The sequence below is a fragment of the Sorex fumeus genome, unplaced genomic scaffold, assembly GCF_029834395.1.
Source record: "Sorex fumeus unplaced genomic scaffold, SorFum_2.1 ptg000094l, whole genome shotgun sequence".
Classification (NCBI taxonomy): Eukaryota; Metazoa; Chordata; class Mammalia; order Eulipotyphla; family Soricidae; genus Sorex; species Sorex fumeus.
Window position 1 is genome coordinate 21,627,710 of NW_026606151.1, and position 19,346 is coordinate 21,647,055.

A 19,346-nucleotide genomic window follows, 5' to 3' on the forward strand; every position below is an offset into this window, starting at 1 on the left:
ATTGCACATCGGAGAAAACACTTGCATCTAGACTATGCAAAAAAAAAACCCTCTTAAGACTTGGGCAGGAGGGCCTGGAATGATAGCACAGCGGGGAGGGCGTTTGCTTTGCATGTGGTCAACCCCAGTTCGATTCCCAGCATCCCATATTGTCCCCAGAGTACCACCAGGAGTAATTCCTGAGTGCAGAGCCAGGAGTAACCCCTGTGCATTGCCAGGTGTGACCCAAAAAGCTAAAAAAAAAGAAAGAAGAAAAACTTGGGCAGGAGAGATAGAAAAGCAGCTAGGGCGCTCTCTTCATAAGTGGCTGATCCAGTTTCTATTCATATGGTCCCTAGAACATGCCAGGAATGATCCCTGAGTTGAGAGCCAGGAGTAATCTGAGAACAGCTCCCAGAAAAAATCAGAAAAAAAAAAAGTCATACAGCTTTTATGCATGAAGAACTAAAGGAGGGAAAGAGGAAGAGAGGTAGAAGAGGAGAAAGGGAGCGTGGGAGGGAAGAAGGAATATGTCTACCAATATGTGTCAAAACATTCGACAACTTTACCTCTTCTCTTTTCCCCCTGAAATCTTAAAAGGGCCCTCTGAGGCAAGGAAAAATGAAAACAGACAGAACTGAGGTTTGTAGCATGTTAACTTCTCTCTGGGATAAGCTCTTCTCTTACATTCTCTTGACTCTGAGACAAGAAATAACTACTTGAAGGTGGGGAGGATGGCCACATCCGGCAATGCTCAGAGGTTACTTCTGACTCTACACTCAGGAATTACTTCTGGTGGTGCTCTGGGGACCATAAGGGATGCTGGAGATCCAATCTGGGTTGGCCAAGACAAGACAAGCATCCTACCCACTGTGCCTTGGCCCATGCTCATGCCAACACGAGCCTCATAACCCCTCTTTTCTATACAGCTATTCCTGTTCTTATTCAGATGATGGGCCAGGATAAATAGTCATACGAATTCTTTTTGTACCATTTTGCAGCCTCTAAATGCGTGAGGATTATGTGACTGATAGATGCCTAAGATGAGGTCAAAACGCTAAAACAAGTGGAGAAAAAACTAAATATAAAAATACATAGATACCCACAGCTATACATACTGCGATTAAAACAATACGATCTATACAATGACACACACAAATTAATAGGGGCTACCACAGGACAATGGCGTTAAGGACAGATAGGATGGTGTTTCATATTTTGCTGTTGGCATGACCATTTTCAAAACTTGAAGGGTGGCACGAGCATTTATCACTACTTCAAGTGTTTTGTTTGATCTGCGTTTTTGAATTCGAACCAACGAAGTTCTACCCAACCCCCAACCCCCCCCCCCTCCCCCCCGCGATTCTCAGGTAAAAACACTCAATGAGCCGGAAATCAGGCGTTGGTCCTTAGTGGAGGTCGGCGCCCATGGAGAACGAGATGAGTACCCCTAGAGAGGCCGGAAGTGCCTCTGCTCGCCAGGCGGCGCGGGGGCGGGACTTCCGCGAGTCGTTATTCCCGCTGGAGCTGTCAGCCCGCTCGGGTCCCTTGGCGCCCTCTCGCTCCTCTCCTTTCCACGCCCCGTGAGTCGGCCCCGGAGCCGGGCTCGGGTGGGTGCGACTGGGGAAGGGGTGCGGGAGGAGGGGAGACGGAGCGGGGGCAGGGGCGGTGGGCTGTGCCCGGCGCCGAGGCCCTCCTGGCGGGTCGATTGCGGCACTGAAGCGTCACTGTGTTGCCTGACGACCTCGGAACTGTGTGGCTCGGGCTGTTGGCCGGGGGTCTCCGGGGGAACAGACTTGGGGGTGGCGGTTCCCGGCGCATTTGAGAATCTCCGCCGCTCGGCAGAACCTGGAGATCCCTTTTATCGGGAGCTTCTCGAGGCGGACCGAGAGGCAACGAATAGACCTAGTTGGCCCGTGTAGAACGTGAGTTTCCGATTCCTTTTCTCTTCACTCCTCGGTCCTCAGACCAGACCCCCGACCTGCGAGCCTGTTAGAGATGCATATTGGGCAGGGGGTGCAGGGAGTCCCTGTTCACCCCAGTTCTCGGACTCCAGTTCCCTGGCCGCCTGCCACAGGACCTGGAAAACAGGATCCAGCTGCCTTTGACGTTTCGGAGACACAGTTCCCGCGTCCTGCGTGGGTCAACCCGAAATCATCTTCCTGGGACCTCAGTGGGTCCTTAGCGCTGCCCTCACAAAGAATCCGATCTCGGCCAACCTACTTAACTGTATTCCCTGGCCGCAGAGTGATGGGTAGTCAAATGTCAGAGAGGAACCGTTAGGTTTAAATATATAGTCTTGTCTGTAAACGGTGACTGTATTCTACCTACGTTACCTAAGCTAAGCTATAATAATCAAGAAATAAATAATGCGATAATAAGATAAGTGCTAGCCTTGTGTCTGAAAGTGTGTATATGTGAAAATGTTGATGGTTCCATTTTGGGGGAGCTGCGAAACTTTGTAGAAAATCTTCAGGACTACTTGGAATCAGTCTTAAGTAATTCCTCTCCTGTAAATTGAGTGAAAGTGTTACCAAATCTTAAGTGGTTGTTGTCAAGACTTATTTTATAAACTCAGGTGAAGAATTCAATAAATGTTACTATCTTTAGTCAAGGATGGAAGCAAGGTGTTCCTTCTTTCTCTAGACTGCTTTTTAGATATTGTCTAATTTTTAGATATTGTCTTAATTTCCTTGTGAGCTGTGTGGCCTCTCATACCTCCATGAACTCTGAACGGTATTATTGCTATTTCTTTTTCATCTCTGTTAGGAAACAGAGATTGAGGGCTAGGGAGATAGCTCAAAGGACTGGAATGTACCCCATCTCAAAAAAAGAAAGTCGGGGCCAAAGCCATTGTTCAGTGGGTAGGGCTTTTTCTGTGCACTTGACAGAGCTGGGTTCAATCCTGGGTGGTCCCCCAAGAACCACCAAGAGTAATTCCTGTGTGCAGAGCCAGGAGTACCTCCTGAAACATTGCTGGGTGTGGCTCAATAGCCAATAAGTAAGTAAATAAATTCAAATTGAAAGAAGAAAAGTTGGTGCAAAGTCTTATAATCAGTACGTAGTAGAACCAGAATAAATACCAGGTTTAGGGACTTGAAAGTTTGTGCTTTCTGCATGGGAATTCCTATTTTCATTACTTCCATTCTTGAATCACTAAGTCACTCTCCTTTGAATGTAGAGCTGTAGTTGCTTCTATTATCAGTTCAGCTATAGTCATTTTCCTTTATAAAGAGAGATTTTCTTTCTGCTTAGGAAGGAACTTCTAGTGGTGGCTGGCAGATACCTTTAAAGCTTTCAAAGACAAGATGAATACAGATGCCAAGGGGGTTTTATCCCTAGACTTGCCAGCTCCAAAGGTAAAAGAAGAACTTAGCAAGAAAGTAGAGGTTGCAGGTCACCTCCAAATGCAGGACCCCATACTGAAATGCAGTTACCCACTGGCCAGGGAAATCTTCCGGAGGCGCTTTCGGCAACTGTGCTATCAGGAGACCCCCGGACCAAGGGAAGCACTTGCCCAGCTCCGGGAGCACTGCTACCAGTGGCTGAAGCCACATGTGAGCACAAAGGAACAGATTTTGGATCTGCTGGTGCTGGAGCAATTCCTGTCCATCTTGCCCAAGGAACTGCAGGGCTGGCTGCGGGAACACTGTCCAGAGAGTGGGGAAGAGGCCGTGGTTCTGCTGGAAGACCTGGAAAGAGAACTTGATGAGCCACACCAGGAGGTAGGATGGAAGGTTTGCAAGGGGAAAAGGTGCACAGGTGCCACAAAGGACACCTGTTGCCTTAGCTTTGCTTGATATGTGTCATTAAATATAACCCTTCTGGCTTTATCTGGGAAAATCCATTCATTTCTGGCTCTAGAAAGATAGGACAGAGGGTAAGGTGCTCACCTTGCATGCAGCAGACACTGGCTTGATCCCCAGTACCACATCACTCCTTACCAGGAGTGATTCCTGAGCACTCCATGTGTGGCACTTCTTTTTCCCCCAGAAACGCCATTCATATCTTCAGAAGTCAAGTCTTGTTTCTTTGTCCCCAGATGGTAACCCACAGACATGGACAAGTAATTTTCTGTAAAGATACAGTGGCTGTGGGAGAACAGAAATTCTTAAACCTTCAGTTCCAGCCTAAGGAGCCCCAGCTCTCACATGACCCTGCCTGGGAACCCCATCCCACTCGCAAGACAGGTGAGGGACAGGATTTATGTGGTGTTAAACATATCCTACCTTTCCCCCCACAAAAAAAATCAGAAACTCAAAAGTATAAAATGGATGAGAATACAACTAAGAGAAGCAATGCTTAGAGCTGCCCCTGAAAATGCTTCTGGAGATTCTGTGGTCCTGGCACTTGAGGTTTTTTAGGGACACTTTCAGGAATTGCTGTGGAGAACTTTTTTTTTTTAATTTTTTTTTTTATTAGTGACCACCATGAGGTACAGTTGTAGATTTACAAATCTTTGTGCTTGGGTTTCAGTCATGTGGAGAACTTTTAAAAGGCGGGTTTCAAATTCTGACTCAGTTGTTTGTACCTGGTTGCGTTTCTCTCAGCCTCTTGATCTTGCCTCCCTCACCTGCAACATGGGACCGATAGTATTGTCATAGTTGACTCAGGCTGCCATAACAATACCAGAATGGGTGGTTTAAACAATAGAAGTTAATTTTCTGTTTTGGATCTTAGAAACCCAAAATTGGGGCTGGGGAGATAGCACAGAGATTAAGGTCTCTCCCTTATATGCAGCCAACCCTGGGCACCACCTGTGGTCCTCTGAACATTGTCAGGAGTGATCCCTGAGCACAGAGCCAGGAGTAAGCCCTGAGCATTAGTAAATATGACCACAAAAACCAAATCCAAGATCAGCGTGCAGTGAGAGTTGGGCTTTGGTTGTGTCTCTTCCTGGAGTGGAGATCACTGTTTTTGTCATCTCTCATGAACAGCTTGCTTTTGTGCACCATTCAAGGGAGGGGAAAGTTCTAGTGTCTCCTCCTCTTCAGAGGACTTTAGTGTACCTTTAGTGCCACCTAGAGGCATTATTTTTCAACTACTGGTCCATAGATCCGGTGCCAGTTGATAGAAATAGAAAGGCTGCAGACCACTGATCCACTGCCTTGGCTAGAAGGGTTGGTCAGTGGTGGGAATGCAGGATAGGTGCAAGTCCACGGGTGGAAAAGGTTGAAGAATACCAACTTAGAGGAAGATGTTGCCACACTGGACCATTCTCCTACTCTGATTAAGGTCACATCAGATCAGTAGTGTTGCTGTGTGCTGATGGGATGACCTGATGATTTTGTTTCAGATGGAATGACCAAGACTGAGGACAGAGAATCAGTGCTAAGGAAGGAATGTCCTAAAGGAGTTGAGCCACATGGGAAAACATGGTCTGGACAGAGCTGGGTGCTGCTACACCAGGATCCCCAATGTGGAGAAGCTGGTCATGGGGAGATGCACTGGAAAACCCCCCAAACAACAGAGGGATCCCACAAATGTGAGGAATGCGGAAAGAGCTTTGCTCAGAGCTCAGCTCTCACTCAACATCAAAGAATTCACACTGGAGAAAGACCTTATGAATGTAACGAGTGTGGGAAAACCTTCAGCCGGAGTTCTGGGCTGTTTAATCACCGCGGCATCCACAATATACAGAAACGGTACCATTGTCAAGAGTGTGGGAAGGCCTTTAGCCAGAGTGCGGGGCTGATTCAGCACCAAAGAACACACAAAGGAGAAAAGCCCTATGGGTGCAACCAGTGTGAGAAGAGCTATGGTCGGCGATCATTTCTCATTGAGCACCAGAGAAGCCACACAGGAGAACGGCCTCATCAGTGTCCCGAGTGTGGGAAAAGCTTTAACCGCCACTGCAACCTCATCCGCCACCAGAAGATCCACACAGTGACCAACCTGGTCTGATCCTCACTGTGTGCAAGCCTTCTCGGTCACCTGCTGGAGTGTGTGGGATGTGGGGCCAGAGAGATAGTATAAAGGATATGACGCTTGCATACCATATGGTTCAATCCTAGTTTCAATCACCAGCATCCCATATAGTTCCCTGAGTCTTTGAGGAGTGATCTTTAAGCACAGAGCGAGGAGTTAGCCCTGAGTACTGCTGAGTATTGCCCAAAACAACAGAAACCTAAGATCAGGGTGCCGTGAAAGTTGATTTCTGGTTGTGCATGGATTAATTGAATTAATCCAGTAGCAGAAAATTAGGTATGGTCCCCCACCCAAGGTGGGGGGAAAGCAGAATGAATGGGATCATGTCAGACTAGTTGTTGTCTTTCTGTGTTTGGGAACAAACATCCTAAAGGAAGATTTAGCATTTTTAAGCTGCTACTTTACCTTTGCCTCCTCCACCCCTATTGTGTTATACCATCCTCGTTCTTACTATTTATTCACCCAACTTAGCTGCTATACCTTCAATTGTAATGACAGTTCTGTTGCCAACATGCTTGAAAGATCTGTGTTTGTGTCTTATTTCTGTCTAGCTTTTGTGGATAGATGCTGCAAAACTGTATGCCTGAAAGTCAACTGTGAATAACTTTATAAATCACCGTGCCTAAATAGAAAAATTAATTTTAAAAAGTCATATTACAGGATCCAGGCTATGGACATGTGGGAGACCCTGGTTAGAACTTGATCTCCAGCAACTCGTGGGATCCTGAGCACCACAGTGAGGCCAAACACCCCTCTAAGAATACGGATACACACACCACACACACACACATCTTTACAGGGAGTTTAAAAATAAATAGTAAAAATCAAAGCATTGACTGAAATTGTTTTCTGTAATTATCTCTGAGGTCTGAGATCACAATTCAGTTTATATATATTTTTTTGCTTTTTGGGTCACACCTAGCAATGCACAGGGGTGACTCCTGATTCTGCACTCAGGCATTACTCCTGGCAGTACTCGGGGAACCATATGTGATGCTGGGAATCGAACCCAGGTTGGCTACATACAAGGCAAACACCCTACCCACTGTGCTGTCACTCCACCCCTCAGTTTATACATTTGCTCGAGCAGGCCCAGTAACGTCTCCATTGTGAGACTTGTAGTTACTGTGTTTGGCATATTGAATATGTCACGGGTAGCTTGCCAGGCTTTGCCATGCAGGCGAGATACTCTCGGTAGCTTGCCGGGCTCTCCGAGAGGGGCAGAGGAATCAAATTTGGGTCAGCCATGTTGGCTGCATGCAAGGCAAACGCTCTACCACTGTGCTATCGCTCCAGTTTATACATTTATTATTATTATTGCTTTTTGAATCACACCCAGCGATGCACACGGGTTATTCCTGGCTCTGCACTCAGGAATTACTCCTGGCAGTGCTCGAGGGGCCATATAGGATTCTGAGAATCAAACCTGGGTCAGCCATGGGTAAGGCAAATGCCTATCTGCTGTACTGTAGCTCCAGTCCCAATACATTTATTCTTTTTTTTTTTTTGCTTTTTGGGCCACACCCAGCAATGCATATGGGTTACTCCTGACTCATGCACTCAGGAATTACCCCTGGCGGTGCCTGGGGGACCACATGGGATGCTGGGAATCGAACCCGGGTTGGCTGCGTGCAAGGCAAACGTCCTACCCGCTGTGCTATCACTCCAGCCCTATACATTTATTCTTTATCAAAATCAATACACAAGTTTTCCTATACCAACTTCTTTCCCTCCCTGCTTACCCGACTCTGTCTTTGCCCTAGATGTGGTAACAGAAGACCACAGGAACTTATTCAACTGGAATTTATACCTTATGGTTCCCATTTCTGAAGACTAGAGTATTTGGTTATGATCACAGTACCTGGCAAGGGGGTTCTTTCTGAGACTTGTATGTTCACAGGATTTCTTTGTGGGGGAAGAGCAAATTCTTATTATGTGTGTGGTTGTGTATGTGGGGGGGGGTGCACAGGAGCAAAACCAGTGGTACTCAGAACTTACTCCTGGCTCTGGCTTAGGTATCACTCCTGGTGGTATTGGGGGGACCATATGGGGTGCCTGGAATCAAACCCTGGTGTGTGGAGTGCAAAGCGAACCCCTCCCCCCCTTACTATCTTTCTAGCCCCAGAGAAAGCAAACTCTTTCGAATCTTTGTTTTGTTTTGGGGCAAACCTGAAGGCGCTCAGGGGTTAGTTCTGGCTCTGCACTCAAGAATCACTCCTGGTGATGTTCAGGGGACCATATGGGATGCTGGGGATCGAACCTGGGTCAGCTGCAGGCAAGGCAAGCACCCACTGTACTATCACTCTGGCCTCTTTTTTAATTTGGGGGCCACATCCAGCAATGTTCAGGGACTACTTCTGGCTCTGCACTCAGGAATCACTCCTGGTGGTGCTAGGAGGATATATATATATATATGAGAGAGAAAGAGAGAGAATGCTGACGATCTATCCTGGGTCAGCCACATACAAGTCAAACAAACACCTTACCTGCTGTATTATCTTTCTCACCCCCTTAGATAAGTTTTCAATCATAAATTATCAATTCATAAATAAAATTTAAATCCTTGGTTTGTTCCTGGAGCTCAACACTAAAAACAAACATCAAAATATACAAAATAAATAAAATTTCAATTCTTTGTTCTGGCACTCAGTCCCTCATGCCTCTACCTCTTTGGTGTGCCTTACCTTACTTACTCAGTTAGCTTACTTACAAATGAGTTCGACTTGAGGACAGCTGAGAATACAATGCTGGTGACAGAACAGAACAAGCCGGGGATTTATCAGAAGCAGAATCCATTCTTGGTATAGACAACTAAAAGCTGGAGTTCATATAAAATGTATTTGGGGGAGGTGGTTGTTTTGGGCCACTCCTAGCAGTGCTCAGGGCTTACTTCTGGATCTGTGCTCAGGGATTAGTCCTGGTGGGACTAGGGGACCATATGTGGTACTGGGGATCAAACCCAGGTAAGTACCCTAACTATTATCCTATCACCTCAGTACTTATAATTATTTTTATCTGACTTTATAAACTTTTATTTACCTGACTATGAAAGATTACCTGATCTGGAGTCACAAAACTATCATAATTGAGTTTGACCAACAAAGAATTCAATGGGTGAAGCAATCTCACGGTGTCTTAATGATAAAGATAATTAAGGCATTCTTACATTAAGAACCCTGCTGATGAAGAAATATGGATTCCTCCATCCAAACTCTAGGAATCCTACATACTTGGCAATAAACACGTGGACTGAGCCAACATCTAATATTCTTAGAGAATTAGAAACACACATGGCTTTAATTAGAAATATCTAAAAGTCTACAGAACATGGGAACCAAAGAGATAGTACAGAGAGTGCATTTTCCTTGCATGTAGCCACCTGGGGTTCGAACCCCAGCACCCCATATGATTGTGCATTCAGGAGTGATTACACCATCAGGAGTGATCTCTAAGTACCACCGGGTATGGCCCAAACAAGCCAAAACCCACAAAAGTCGAGGACGTATTTGCAGAGCAATGAAGATGTCAGTGGTATATTTAATACGTGTTTACAGCACCTGTATGAAAGGCACAGTAGGGGTGGAGGTGGCGTGTATAAGATCCATCAGTACAGTAAATGGTAGAGGATTCGTTGGAGGTAAAATGAACGGTCAACGCTGCAGTACCCACAACACAGCCATCTGATAGCTTGCTCAGAGATGTTACAATGTGCTGGCTGAGTGGATCAGCCAGTCTCGAAGCCCTTGGAAGTCCCATGGGTAAAACAAACGGTTTCAGGTCCTACCCTTCCAGGCAGCTCCCCACAGCCTCCTATCAACAAGTTGTTTTCCAATAACATTCTAGAAGGAGATCATTCAGCTCATCCAGATGTATTGTGTAACAAAAACCTGACGGTGAAGAGTAGTAAATTAGAACCCAGACATGATTTCTGCATCAGCAAGGGCTCCAGGCGGGCTTCTGTTACAGGACAAATGAGTGCCAACTCTTGACAGGTAAGATACGAGTCACGGAGAAAGAAATTTTTTTCCAATGTGACTTCTCTGATGTTGGACAAGGTATGAAGTTCGGGTGAAGCCCTTTCCACAGGCATCACACTGATAGGGCTTCTCACCCGTGTGGATTTTCTGGTGTTCCAGAAGGCTACTGTTCTGCCTGAAGCTTCTCTCACAGAAACTACACTTGTAGGTCATGGGAGCCTCGAAGTTTTCCCACTGGCTTTCCCTCCTCCACTGTCTCTGCCCGGTCTCTCCAGGTTTAGGATTCTGGGCATTTTTATCCCCATGGATCCTCTGGTGCCTGAGGAGATGGGAATTCCGCCGGAAGGCTTTCCCACACAAGGTGCAGCGATATGGCTTCTCCCCAGTGTGGATTTTGTGATGTTCAAGGAGGCTGCAGCTCTGGCTGAAAGTCTTCCCACAGTTCTCACATTCATAGGGCCTCTCGCCAGTGTGAGTTCTCTGGTGTTTGATAAGATTTGAACTGTGACTGAAGACCTTGCCGCACTCTTCACATTCATACGGTTTCTCCCCTGTATGGACTCGCTGGTGGATGACAAGGGCCGAGCTGCCAATGAAAGTCTTGCCACAGTCCTCACATTCATAGGGTTTTTCCCCTGAATGGATTCGTTTATGCTTAGTTAGGCCTGAACTCTGAGCAAAACTCTTTCCACACTCGTGACAATAATACCTTCTACTCTCTGTGGCGTTTCTCTGCTTTCTTTGTAACCCACTCTCTAGCTCCCCAACCTCTAAGCAGGGAGAAATCTGGACAGTGCCAACACCCAGACAGCCTGCTGTCTGCACATTCTCCAGTTCTGGAAGTTCCTCATCCAGGGGCATGTCCCTGATCTCAGTCAGCATTACTCCACCTGCAACACAAATGGTTGACAACTGTCACTCACACCCTGCCACAGGAGAGCACCGCAGTGTCCACCAGGGAAGCAAGAATCACAGACGTGTGCCAGCAGAGCAATAGAACAGCGTAAGGGCATTCGCCATGTATGTAGACGGCCCAAGTTAGATCCTCAAAACCCACGATGGTCCTCCTGAGCCTGGCAGGAGTGATCCCTCGACACAGAGCCATAAGTAAGCCCTGAGTATTGCCAGATGTGGCCTAAAACCACACACACACACACACACACACAATCAATCAGAGGCCTCTTGACCACATCTGTGAGGGTACGGGTGCAAGACTGAGATGGGAAAGAAGACATACAGATGGCTAACAAGCATATGAAAAAGTGCTCATCATCACTCATGATTAGGAAAATGCAAGAAAAGAACAATGAGATATCACTGCATGCCAGTGAGAATAGCACACATCAAAAAGTCTGATAATTGGTGGGGGTTGTGGTGAGAAAGAAACCCTCATCCACTTGTTGATGGCACTGTCATCTAGTCCAGCCTCTGGACAGCAATACGGAGATCCACCCCCAAAACAAGACTAGAACTCCCATATGACCCAGTGATACTAGTTCTTTGCATCTATCCGCGAAACACAAAAACATTAATTGAATAAAGGATATATCACTATCACTGTCACCCGGTTGTTTATCGATTTACTCAAGTGGGCGCCAGTATTGTCCCTATTCGTCCCAGCCCTGAGATTTTAGCAGCCTCTCCTTACTTGTCTTTCCCAACGATTGGAGGTTCTTTCAGGGTCAGGGGAATGAGACCTGTTATAGTTATTGGTTTCGGCATATCGAGTACTCCATGGGGAGCTTGCCAGGATATATGCTAACCTATAATTCATTGCAGTGTCCAGAGTACAATAAGAGTTCAATAAGTACAATAGCCAAGATACGGAAACCATTCAGTTGCAGATGAATGGATCAAGAAGTTGTAGTGGTGGTGGGCCGGAGTGACAGTATGGCAGGGAGGGCATATGTGCTGCATGCAGCTGACCTGGCTTAGACCCCCAGCATCCCGTGTGGCCTCCTGAGCACCACCAGGAGTAATTCCTGAGCATTGCCAGTGTGACACAAAAAGAAAAAAAATTTTTAAAGAAGTTGTGGTGAATGTATATACACAACGCAATACTATGCAATTTTAAGAAAGAACCAAAATCATGCAATTTGCTGTGACATGGATGGAACCAGAGGATATTAGGCTGAGTGAAGTCAGCGAGAAAGGAATAGATACAGAATGATCTCTCTCTCTCTTTGTGGGCCTTAAGATGCCTGAATTTGACTGAGCTGAGTTCAATTCCTGTGAGCCCATTTGATAGCCCAAGTCCTGTCAGAGCCAGAAGCACCTCTGGGTGTAGCCCCCAAACTAAAAACAGATCATCAGGGCCAAAGGCAACACAACAGGAAAACAGATCCATCCAATTAAGTTGGTGAGAGGGGGGTATGGGAGGCGTTGAAAGGGATGTTGTTGGGATCCTAGAGGGAGGGAGGTGGGTATGCTGGTAATGGCTGTGGTGTTGCAAACTGTGACTGAGAAACCACCAGTAACACTACTGTAAATCACAGAACCTCAATTTTTAAAAAATGGAAAAGAATGAGGTTGGGAATAGAGGGATTTCAGGGGTGCTGGGGAAGGGGACATGAGAAATGGAACGGAGCTATAAGCAGAATGGTTCAAACTGGGAGTAGAGGAAGTGGCGGGAAGGAGGTGAGGACTGAGGACCGTGCTGGGGAGATGTGGAGAGACTCTGGGCTCTAGAACTAGGGCAGGCAGGCATCCGGGGCTCCACCAAAAGGGGGGCAGGAGGTGACAGTGTTCAGGGTATACAGGGTCTGAGAGTAGACTTCTGGAATATTCTGTAAGAAACAGGGAAGGTAGAACTCAGAAGAGGATCCCTCCAGTGACAGGGGCGGTCTCTCTTCTCTGGCCTTGCCCCCGGGAGATGGGGTCCCCAAACAGCTCTGGCCTTAACACTGGGAGATGGGTTGGGACCCCAGGGCGAGCAACAGACCGCCGGGCAATCCTGTGTCCCTGCACCCTCTAGGGTCAGGCCCTGTTGTCCTCCCCAGGTCCCAGTTAGCTCTCACGCTCTTTTTCAATTCCCGGAAAAGACCCCTCAGCTTTGCTCCTGTCAGGCTGGCCTCAGGTGGGGAATCTGCATTTATTGAGACTGACCAGGAGCCAGACCTTCCCGGGGGCTGCACCTGTGTCAACCCACGGAGCCGCACCAGAAGCAGGACACGTGCAAAAGCTAGTCAGAGGGTTAAGAAGTGGTTAGCCACTGGGCATAGACAAGGAATTCTGTTAACCTCTCTACAACAACAACTTTCCCCTCGCGGGTCAGGGATCAAACCCAGGCCTGCTCTCCAGCACAGGGCCTCAATTCCAGCCCCTAGGACAATGACTGAACCTGACCTCTAAAGGCCCAGGAGATTCTTAAACACAAAGGAAGCCAAGAACCTTCTGGAAAAGCAGCGGCCTTACCTGGGGAGATGAGACTGCTGTGCTTCTGCCTCTCCTCTCGGGCGTTCACCAGAGACAGCTCCTGCTGCCTCCATCCAGGGGAGAGGGTTCGAGCCACGGCTTCCGCTTTCAGCCCCTGAAATGACAGTGACCCCACCTAGACCCTCATGCCCCAAATGACCGCCAAATATAGGGGCAAAGAATGGGCAGTGAAGGGCTTGGAAGTGTTAAACAGGGATGTGGGACACTTTGACCCACTCACCCCTATGCTAATTCTGTCCACAAAAGTGCCATTATGAGAAATCTGAATCACACTATAACGTGTGCCTTCCATGCAGTAAAAGAAGATAAAGAGACGCATATAACGAGGCTGAGAGGCCAGAGCAACGGTACAGTGGGTAGGGTGCTTGCCTTGCATGTGGACCTAAGTTTGATTTCTGGTACCCCAAGAACTGCCAGGAGTGATCCCTGAATGCGGAGCAGGAGTAAGCTCTGAACACCACTGGGTGTGGCCAAACCAAGAAAATCACAAATCATCCTGTTATTCGTCGATTGCCTCGAGCAGGCCCCAGTAACGTCTCGTTCATCCTAGCCCTGAGATTATATTCAAGGCTCTTTAGGAGAATTAGACCCATCATTGTTACTGGTATTTGGCATATTGGGTACGCCACGGGGAGTTTGCCAGACTCTGCTATGTGGGCAAGCTACATTCGGTAGCCTGCCAGTTTGTCCAAAGTAGGAATGAGATAATAAGATGTCATAATAAGATGTCGGTTCCGGGAGCTGGTTTTTATAGTCTCTGAGTCTTGGCCGCTGATGGGATTACACGGCGCCAGGGGGCCAATTGGTGGGTGTGACCCCCGCCTACTGGAATTTGGTGGATCTTTTCAATCAAGAAAAGTTGAAATGAAAATTGCAGAATCACAGTAAATGTGTTCAGTTAGTTGTGAGCTTGATCAAAGCTGGAGGTGTGGGCAGGAACTAATTTATATTAATAAATAAAAATAATTTTTTTTGCCCTTTTGGGGCTGGAGCGATAGCACAGCGGGTAGGGAGTCTGCCTTGCACGCAGCCAACATGGCCGACCCGAGTTCGATTCCTCCGCCCCTCTCGGAGAGCCCGGCAAGCTACCGAGAGTATTCGATATGCCAGACACAGTAACAACAAAGTCTCCAATGGAGACGTTACTGGGCCCGCTCGAGCAAATCGACGATCAACGGGAGGGCCTTTACTTACTTACTTACTTACTTTGCCCTTTTGGGCCACACTTGTTGGTGCTTGGGGGATCATATCAGATGCTGGGAATTGAACCTCAGTCAGTCTCGTGCAAGGCAAGTACCCTACCTGCTGTGCTATAGGTCCGGTTCCCCCCATATTAAAGGGTAAAGGTAAAGGGTAAAGGCCCTCCCGTTGTTCGTCGATTTGCTCGAGCAGGCCCAGTAACATCTCCATTGGAAACTTCATTGTTACTGTGTCTGGCATATCAAATACGTCACGGGGGGTTTGCCAGGCTCTGCCGTGCGGGCGAGATACTCTCGGTAGCTTGCCGGGCTCTCCAAGAGGGGCAGAGGAATCGAACTCGGGTCGGCCATGTTGGCTGCGTGCAAGGCAAACGCCCTACCGCTGTGCTACCCCCCATATTAATAACTTAAATATAAAGAAATCTAGGTTGGAGGTGAGCAAAACCGAGGGGAAATAGATGCTACAGATTTAAACATTGAGAAATGCAGCAAGGCATGAAAGACAAGAAATTAAAATCTAGAGGTTGGAGTGATAGTACAGCAAGGAGGGCATTTCCCTTGCACAAGGCCAACCTGGGTTTGATTCCCAGCATCCCATACGGCCCCCTGAGCACCGCGAGGAGTGATTCCTGAGTGCAGAGTCTGGAGTAACCCCTAAGCATTGCCGGGAGTGGCCCAAAAAGGAAAAAAAAGAAATTAAAATCTGGTGTGAGAGAGATATTACAGCAGTTAGCACCAGCTCCAGGTCAGACCCCTGGCAACACATGCCCCGTCCCCCCACCCCTAGCTGGGTATTTGGCCTCCCAAATAAGCAGCACCACATCCTCTGGACCTAACATTCAACTGCCAGCCTAAGAGACTGAGATTCACCGGGTCTGGTCCCCGCGACCTCCTGAATGGGGCTTGGGAGCAACACCCCCACTCCCCAAGTAAAATCCAGGTGATAGAACTATTGTTCAGATTGGAACCCTAAACTTAACCCTAGGGCTGGAGTGACTGTACAGCAGGGAGGGTGCGTGCCCTTTATGCAGCTGACCTGGGTTTGATCCCTGACAACTCGTATGACTCTCCCTCTGAGCCCAGCCAGGAGTGATTCCTGAGTGGAGAGCCAGGAGCAAGCCCAGAGCACTGCCAGGTATGGCCCCCAAACCAAAACAGAACCAAAAAAATTAAATTAAAAATTTAAAAAGCTGGGACTGGAGAGATAGCACAGCGGGTAGGGCATTTGCCTTGCACACGGCCAATCCAGGTTCGATTCCCAGCATCCCATATGGTCCCCTGAGCACTGCCAGGAGTGACTCCTGAGTGCAAAGCCACGAGTAACTCCTGTGCATCGCCAGGTTGACCCAAAAATAAAAAATAATAAAAAAAAACCCTTAAAACTATTGTATAAGGCCCCATCTCATCTGTCTCTTCTGTTTTAAGGTCCCCAAGGACAGAGCGAATCACAGGACTTTATGATACTTAGGAAAACAAAACACAATAACCATGACAGCCAATTCTTCCATTTGTAGGATGGAGCTGACCAGATGGTGGGAAACATGTGGGGAGCACACACAGATGTCCAGGAGGAGGGAAATAGGACAGTTCTGAGCGAGAACCAAAAGTAGGCCAGCAAGGAGAAATCACCTCGGGACAGACCAAAAACTCTGAAGCCCACCTGGATCAAGGATGAGGGTGGTGGAGGATTGGGGGGAGAGATTTTCGGGATAGTCCCCGTAGTGAGGAGCTCCAGCTCACCTGGGACTCCGGGCCGGGCCTGGCAGCGACCTCCATATCTCTGCGTCCTTCTGGGGCAAGTCCAGGAGTCTGGAGGCCTGAGGAGACAAATGCTTTGGATGAGACCGTCCCGGCATTTGACGTGCCCTGCAGAATCCAAGCTCAAAAACTAGATGCCTCAGTAAGCAAAAACACAAACTCAGAAAGCTGGACTAGCAGCAAACAGCTTAGTAAACCCTTAGACACGGACTTAACTACCCCATGATGACATATAACAATTTTTGCATTAAAATATTTCATGTTTTGAATTCAACGATTTTAATATTGAAGTTTTTGTTATCTAATCAATTTCAACTCTAGAAACGGTATCAACAGTTGCGTTAAAATTAAAAAAAAAAAACTAAGAGTCAGGGTGATGGTTTGATAGGCTGGAGCAACGCTTTGCATAGGGAAGGCCTGGATTCGCAGCTGGAAACAGCATGGCAGTGCCCCACACCTCACACCCACCCAGGAGAAAAAAAATAGTCTCATAAATGTACATAATGTGTAGAGTGTTCCTTTCTCAAAAAAAAAAAATGCCAAATTGCAACCAGCTCTAAAATTCCAGGGTCTGAGGAGAGGTGGAGTAAACCACACAAAAAGACAGAATCCTCTGTCGAAATCTAGTCAAGAAAGTCACACAGGGACCGGGGCGATAGTACACGGGGTTAAGGAGCTGACTCGGGTTCCATTCCTAGCACCCCATGTGGTCTCCCCTGAAGCCTGCCAGGAGAGATCCCTGAGCGCAGATCCAGGAGTGAGCCTGAGCCCCAAATACAAATATTTTGTATTTGGGTGTGGCCCAAATACAAAATAAATAAAATATGCCTTTCAGTCTCAGCCTTAAAGTAAATCAGAGCATTTGATTAATATAAAGGACATTTCCACAGAGCTGGCTATTAGGCGACCTTTCTGTAAAACGAATGAAGGCTACTCACGAAAGGAAAACCTCACCTCTGTCTGGTAGAAGCAGGGTCTCCATACGTTCATGCTTGGGCAGGGCCTTCACTGGCTGCAGCTGGCTACTTCGTGACCTCTGAGCTGGTTTCCACATGGCCATCTTGCAACAGAGTAGTTCTTGGTCCTGGTCACTAACTGGGACCTACAAACCATTTATTCAGCATTTCTATCAGGAACCGGAGCAGTAGTACCATGGGTAGGGCATCTGACCCAGATTTGATCAATGGCACCACATATGGGCACCATATATGGTCCCATGAGCCCTGCCAGGAATAAATCCTGAGCACCAAGGGGTGTATTAGGTAGATAATGCTAGTTATCCACCACTACTTGCAAACTGTATAACCAGTTATGAGGTTTAGCCCCAGACTTGAACTCTTCCGTGCAGTGTGCTCAAGGCTTACTTCTGACTCTGCACTCATGGCTCACTCCTGGGTCCTGGTGGTGCTCAGGGGACCATATGGGGTGCTGAGGATTGAATATCCAGTCATCCATGTGCAAGGCAAGCACCCTGACTGCTATGCTATCTCTCTACCTCCCCCAGCCCCCATGATTTTAGTAACAGGTGTAAGGTTCAAAGATGAACACTCTTGAGGCTGGAGAGATAGCACAGCGGGCAGGGCGGTTGCCTTGCACGCGTCCAACCCGGGTTTGAGTCCCAGCATCCCATATGGTCCCCTGAGCACAGCCAGGAGTAATTCCTGAGTGAAGAGCCAGGAGGAACACCTGTGCATCGCCAGGTGTGACCCAAAAAGAAAAAAAGAAAAGATGAACGTTTTTTACTGTGTAGCGTCCTACACTCCGGCTATCCTGATCCTTCTCGGCACTTCCTGCAGTCTGAAACCGTGTGATTAATGTGCTGATCTGCCTCTCCCCAGAAGAAGGTTAAGCTCCATGTGGCAATGACTCCCTTACACCCAAATTTTAGTAAACGTTTGATTTATTATGTTCAGGCTTGGCAGAGCTTTCCCCAGTGGCCTGAAACTTGCCCTGAAGAAAGTCTGAGAGCCGTAGGCGGATTGCTCGCCTTGCATCCCACCGACTGGCTCAAACCCCCAGCACCACAGAGCAGCCCCCGACCACGCACCGTGGGTCCCTCCGAGCACTGCAGATGTGGTGGAACATGCAGATGTTTCCACATCACATTACAACCAGGAAGGCTTCGTTCAAGCTACTCATCACCACCTGCAAACTAAAACCGGTTCCTGGGTCTGGACCATCATTGAAGCAGCCCGGTTCACAAACTGGCTGCGCGCTCTGTTAACTCTTTCAGTAGCGCCGAGTTCCTTCAGACCCTTGAGCATTTGCTTCCTGCGAGTCAAAAGACGCTTTGTGATGAGGACGGGCCCAGGGACCTCGCCTCACCGCCCAGGACGTCCTGGGGACAGCAGGAGCCCGCGGGCGAGCGCGCCCGCCCCGAGCCTCCCCCGAGCCTCCCCCGGCCCTGGGCACCTGCGGCCTCCGCGCGTCCAGCGGCCGCTCCCAGGCCTCCAGCAGCCGCACCGCGTCCTCGCCGCTGGCCGGCTGCCGCGCGCGCACCCGGGCCTGCAGCTGGGCGGGCAGGATGCTGAGGAACTGCTCCAGCACCAGCAGCTCCAGCATCTGCTCCTTGCTGTGCACGTCGGGCCGCAGCCAGCGCCGGCAGAGCTCGCGGAGCCGCCCCAGCGCCTGGCGGGGGCCCCGGGCGTCGGGGTAGCGGAAGGCTCGGAAGCGCCGGCGGGAGTGCTCGGGGCCGGGCACGGGGCCGGGCACGGGGCAGCAGCCGGGCGCCGCGGCCGCCTCCTCCAGGCCCGCGCTCCCCTCCGGCTCCCCCTTGACGCGCAGGATGCCCGTCGGATCGTCCGCGGATCGCGCGCCCAGCGCGGGGCCCTCCTGGGACTCTCTCGCCATCCCGGGCTGGGCCAAGGCCGTGCCCGGACCGAGCGCGCTAAGGCGAGGGGGGGGGCTCTGTTTCTGCAGAAAATTCTCGAAAGGTGGGAAATGCCTATCTGCCAGTCGAACGGAAAGGGGTCCCCCAAGGAGCAGCCGCGGGGGGTTTCTCGCGACAGCCCGTGCCCGTTGCAGGGGGTCCCTCGGCATCCCCGGGAGGCCCCGGTTTAGTCCCCCCTGG

At 48.8% G+C, this 19,346-nt stretch overlaps 2 protein-coding genes across 2 annotated transcripts; one reads left to right on the forward strand and one right to left on the reverse strand.

Annotated features, from left to right (window-relative positions):
• Positions 1 to 1,779: 1,779 nt before the first annotated feature.
• LOC130040462 (zinc finger and SCAN domain-containing protein 9-like) lies at positions 1,780 to 6,366 on the forward strand. Its single transcript, XM_056132542.1, has 4 exons — positions 1,780 to 1,904; positions 3,235 to 3,704; positions 4,022 to 4,169; positions 5,276 to 6,366. Exons 2-4 carry the CDS (start codon positions 3,288 to 3,290, stop codon positions 5,881 to 5,883), a joined length of 1,173 nt encoding a protein of 390 aa, XP_055988517.1. The 5' UTR covers positions 1,780 to 1,904; positions 3,235 to 3,287; the 3' UTR covers positions 5,884 to 6,366.
• Positions 6,367 to 9,419: 3,053 nt separating this feature from the next.
• Positions 9,420 to 19,126, reverse strand: ZKSCAN4 (zinc finger with KRAB and SCAN domains 4). The gene is made up of 5 exons (XM_056132539.1): positions 18,689 to 19,126; positions 17,231 to 17,378; positions 16,259 to 16,335; positions 13,299 to 13,413; positions 9,420 to 10,774 (listed from the first exon to the last, which is right to left on the reverse strand). The coding sequence occupies exons 1-5, from the start codon at positions 19,124 to 19,126 to the stop codon at positions 9,912 to 9,914; spliced, it is 1,641 nt and encodes a 546-aa protein (XP_055988514.1). The 3' UTR covers positions 9,420 to 9,911.
• Between the last annotated feature and the right edge of the window lie 220 nt (positions 19,127 to 19,346).

Bases quoted from the DNA above. Each gene is read 5' to 3' on its own strand.
- LOC130040462 (XM_056132542.1), top strand. From the start codon at position 3,288: ATGAATACAGATGCCAAGGGGGTTTTATCCCTAGACTTGCCAGCTCCA. The intron at 3,705-4,021 runs GTAGGATGGAAG...CTTTGTCCCCAG, and splicing joins TTGATGAGCCACACCAGGAG to ATGGTAACCCACAGACATGG. The intron at 4,170-5,275 runs GTGAGGGACAGG...ATTTTGTTTCAG, and splicing joins CCATCCCACTCGCAAGACAG to ATGGAATGACCAAGACTGAG.
- ZKSCAN4 (XM_056132539.1), bottom strand. From the start codon at position 19,126: ATGGCGAGAGAGTCCCAGGAGGGCCCCGCGCTGGGCGCGCGATCCGCG. The intron at 17,379-18,688 runs GTGCCCAGGGCC...AATGGTTTGTAG, and splicing joins TGGACGCGCGGAGGCCGCAG to GTCCCAGTTAGTGACCAGGA. The intron at 10,775-13,298 runs GTAAGGCCGCTG...TTTGTGTTGCAG, and splicing joins CAGCAGTCTCATCTCCCCAG to GTGGAGTAATGCTGACTGAG.